This window comes from Stegastes partitus, unplaced genomic scaffold (genome assembly GCF_000690725.1).
Source record: "Stegastes partitus isolate 25-593 unplaced genomic scaffold, Stegastes_partitus-1.0.2 Scaffold1670, whole genome shotgun sequence".
Lineage (NCBI taxonomy): Eukaryota > Metazoa > Chordata > Actinopteri > Pomacentridae > Stegastes > Stegastes partitus.
The window spans coordinates 66,334-70,301 of NW_007579401.1; the positions used below are offsets into that span (position 1 = coordinate 66,334).

The 3,968-nt window shown below is 47.8% G+C and overlaps 1 protein-coding gene across 1 annotated transcript in view; it reads right to left on the bottom strand.

The window, feature by feature from the left end:
* fer (fer (fps/fes related) tyrosine kinase) overlaps positions 1 to 3,968 on the bottom strand; it is a 16,553-nt gene that overhangs the window by 10,944 nt on the left and 1,641 nt on the right. The window contains exons 2-9 of the mRNA XM_008301429.1: positions 3,480 to 3,611; positions 3,181 to 3,354; positions 1,558 to 1,657; positions 1,236 to 1,419; positions 982 to 1,119; positions 758 to 877; positions 399 to 521; positions 99 to 297 (exon numbers count right to left, since the gene is read on the bottom strand). Coding sequence (XP_008299651.1) covers positions 99 to 297; positions 399 to 521; positions 758 to 877; positions 982 to 1,119; positions 1,236 to 1,419; positions 1,558 to 1,657; positions 3,181 to 3,354; positions 3,480 to 3,611 — 1,170 coding nt within the window. The remainder of the gene's footprint in view (positions 1 to 98; positions 298 to 398; positions 522 to 757; positions 878 to 981; positions 1,120 to 1,235; positions 1,420 to 1,557; positions 1,658 to 3,180; positions 3,355 to 3,479; positions 3,612 to 3,968) is intronic.

The following is a 3,968-nucleotide window of genomic DNA, read 5'->3' on the forward strand; positions in this document are numbered from 1 at the left end:
ATCAGAGGACAGACAGACATCAGAGGACAGACAGACGTCAGAGGACAGACGTCAGAGGACAGATGGCCAAACATGGCAGAATAATGAGCGATATTTACGGTGGATCCCACAGAGCGGGCATCATCCTCATATGGTAGCGCAGGGGGAGGCGGTGGCGGAGGAGGGGAGGCAGCGGCGGCCATCTTGGCGTCCAGAAGGGCCTTCTGGGAGGAGAGACAGGCCTCAGAGCCGCGCAGGGATTGGACGGTGTGACGCAGCTCGAGGAGGGACAACTTCTGACTGAGCAGGAGCACACAGCTGAGCCGGACAGACAAAGAGACAGTCAGGACATACGGAGGACAGACAGAGAGGACAGTCAGGACATGGACACAGCTCTGACTCCGCCTCTTCACACTCACTCGCTCTTCCTTTCCGCGCTTTGCTGACTCATCTGGATTTTGGCATCGAGATCATCGGCCAACGCCTCCTTGGTCCGCAGGTTCTGCTGAGTCAGCGCCAGTTCCTCAGTTGCTGATGTCACACTGGAACAAACAAACAAACAAACAGCTTTGTGTTTAGGATCTGCTGAGCTTCATGTTGGTCACTGTATGTCCGTTTCTTTGACATTTATTAATTATCTGGTGAAATGTGTCACATCAGGTTGAACACAAACCTCTGAACAAGAAAACGCTGTCAAACAGTTTGTAAAACTAAAACCATGTCCTGGAGGCCTACAACCTGACCGTCCACAGGACACTGTTATTGTGGAGGAGCTCACATGGCCTGCAGGCTGTCAGCGGTCAGCGTGTTCCACAGGAGCTCATTGGCCGGCAGGTTGTCCGTGTCCTCCAATAGGGACGCATCAAACTCCACGCTCGCCTCCGGAGTCTCCGGAGATCTGAGAGAGAGAGACAGACAGACAGACAGACAGACAGGCGGTTACCACGTCAACCAGGAGAAAGACAAACAGAAGGCTACCTTGGTAACCAGGTAATCTCTGACCTGTAGGCGTCGATGAAGTGCTGGTACTCAGTCAGAGGATCGATCTGCTGAACAGCTGCTGAGATCTCCTGGTGGACCTTAACAACCTCCTCAGTCAGCAGGCTGCTGATCTCACAGTACTCCTCCAGGATACTTTTACTGCAGTAATACAGAGAAACACGTCTCACAGTACTCCTCCTGGATACTTCTAGTGCAGTAAAGTACGGATGGTGTGTCAGAGGTCATGTGACTTGGTGTGGGGTCATGTGACTCACAGGGCGAGCGTCATGTCCTCCTGCATCCTCTGCAGGCCGTCCAGCAGGGCAGGCGCCGCGTGCCGGCGGTGGTCGTCCTGCTGGGTCCGAGCACCACAAACCGCCAACATGTACTGATTGTGAAGGTTGTGGAGCTTCGCCGTCGCTTTGTCATAGCGCTCACGGGCACGCTCTGCCTCCCGGCCTGTGATTGGACAAGAGAGCCAAAGGGGAGAAGTGAGATTTAAAAACCAGTTCAGACAATGGCGACCTCGGTGCTGATGGGAGTGGTGTGGTCCGAGTATCGACCACAACATCAGGCAGCTCTGTGAGGAGGACAAACCTTTGGCCAGAGCTTCTCTGTATTTCTCTTTGGCGTTGTTTGCGTCACGGCTCAGCTGACGATACGTTGCCTTTAGCTTTTCCAGCTCACTTCTGGTTACCTGACAACAACAAATGATCACCGACAGAAGATGAAAAAACCATTCACAGTGACTCTTCAGGCCCTCATGCTCCACTCTGCTGTGGCGTACAAACGTTCCCACCTGCACCAGATGACCTCATCAGGCCTGCTAACTGAAAATACACTAGAATAAACCTCTGCTTATGAACAGCTGCAAATCAGTGATTCAGATATACCCACATTTTCGTCTCAGCATGTCAGAATATCATACATTATTTAACTGGAACATCTGGCTCAGTGTGATGCCATTTTTAAGGTTCAGAATCTCCAGAAATATATATCCAACAGCCATGAAGTCTGGAGAGGAAACAAACAGAACAGCTTCCAGCAGATCCAGTGATTGAACACATTTATAATTTCTGGTCTAAAATGTTCAAACCAGGCTAGTATTGTGTCTCCACAAAGTCCCACCTCGTGTATATAGGCACATGGACCAAACTGTTGGTACCCCTCGGTTCATGAAAGGAAACCCCGCAACGGTCACAGAAATAACTTGAATCTGACAAAAGTAATAATAAATAAAAATTCTATGAAAATCAGACGTTGCTTTTGAACCGCCGTTCAACAGAATTATTTAAAAAATAAACTCATGAAACAGTTCTGGACATAAATGATGGGACCCTGAATTTAATATTTTGTTGCACAACTTTTGAGGCGATCACTGCAATCAGACGGTTTCTGTAACTGTCGGTGAGACTTGTGCTGCTCTCAGCAGGTGTTCTGGTCCACTCCTCATGAACACACTGCTCCAGGTGTCTCAGGTGTGAATAATGCCTTCTCCAGACGCCATGTTTCAGCTCCTTCCACAGATGTTCAATAGGATCGAGACCAGGGCTCATAGAAGCCACTTCAGAACAGTCCAGTGTTTCCTCTGAGCCGGTCTTGGCTGTTTCTAGCTGTGTGTTTTCGGTCATTATCCTGTTGCAGAACAGGGCTTATTTCTGTGGCCGTTGAGGGTTTTTCTTTCATTAACTGAGGGGTACCAACAATGCTGTCCACATGTGTATGAATGGATCCATATTTCCTGCTAAAAACATTCTTTGGAAGCTAACTGGCTAAGCATGGGCTCCATGAATAGGATTATTAGTCACTTCTGAGTCAAGGCAAGACTTGCTACATGTCCTCCCCTTCTCTTCTCTCCTGCACTGTTGAGGCTCCAACATCAGTAGAATCTGTTGTCTTAAAGCTTTTGGATATTCAGACTAAATGTTGATGTGGATCATTGGTGGGATCACTCTGAGCAAAACCTGAACTGTTGGAACAACAGCACTCTCTCAAAGGACAAAGACTGACCCATTTCTCTTTTTGGATATTGTGACCGGTTTTCTGACGCTGTACTGACCCAATGACTAATTAATCAATGGCAAAAATGATCAGAAGATCTGTACAATTGGTTCAAACTGGTCTTGTTTGTGTTGGTGCGTTTCCATCAGAGCTGAGCTTCACCCTGAGCTGACAAAAAGCTGCAGAAATCTCTCCCTGCTTGGCATCTGCTGTACAGACCTTGTGGTTGTGGCTCTCCAGCTGCTGATGAAGACTCTGGTAGCTTTTCTTCACCTGCTGCTTGTCTCGGATCAGCGTGGCCAGGCGGTGTAGAGGGCCGGAGTTCAGATCGTCGGCATGACTCCTCATGATTCGCCCCAACGCCTCGGTCTGACGAACCACCTGTGACCACGACTGACAGACACACACAGTGAGGCTCTAAATACATTATTTATAATGATTTAAAGCGACTCTACTGCTTTGTCTTTCTGTCATGTGACCGCAGCATCACCCACTGAACTCACAGGTGATTGGCTCACCTTGCTGACGGTGCTGACGTAGTCTGCAGTCTCTTGTTTCTCTGTTTGCTGAGTCATGCTGAGGAGGAGGGCGGCGTACTCTTTATCACTTTTCACCCGCAGAGTCATGAAACGCTTCACTGTCTCCAACAGCTAGAGGGAATGTTTACATTTGTTAATAAAGCTTATTTGAAGCTGCGCCACTGCAGTGTGTCTGTAACATGTTAATAAAGTTTATTTAAAGGTGCTCCAGTGCTCAGTGTTTCTGTAACATGGTAATAAAGTCTATTCAAAGCTGCTCCACTGCAGTGTCTGTAACAACATGTCAACAAAGTTTATTTAAAGCTGCACTGTGTCTGTAACAACATGTTAATGAAGTTTATTTAAAGCTGCTGTGTGTCTGTAACATGTTAAGAAAGTTTATTTGAAGCTGCAGTGTGTCTGCAATATGTTAATAAAGTTTACTCAATGCTGCTCCACTGCAGTGTCTGTAACATGTTATTAAAGTTT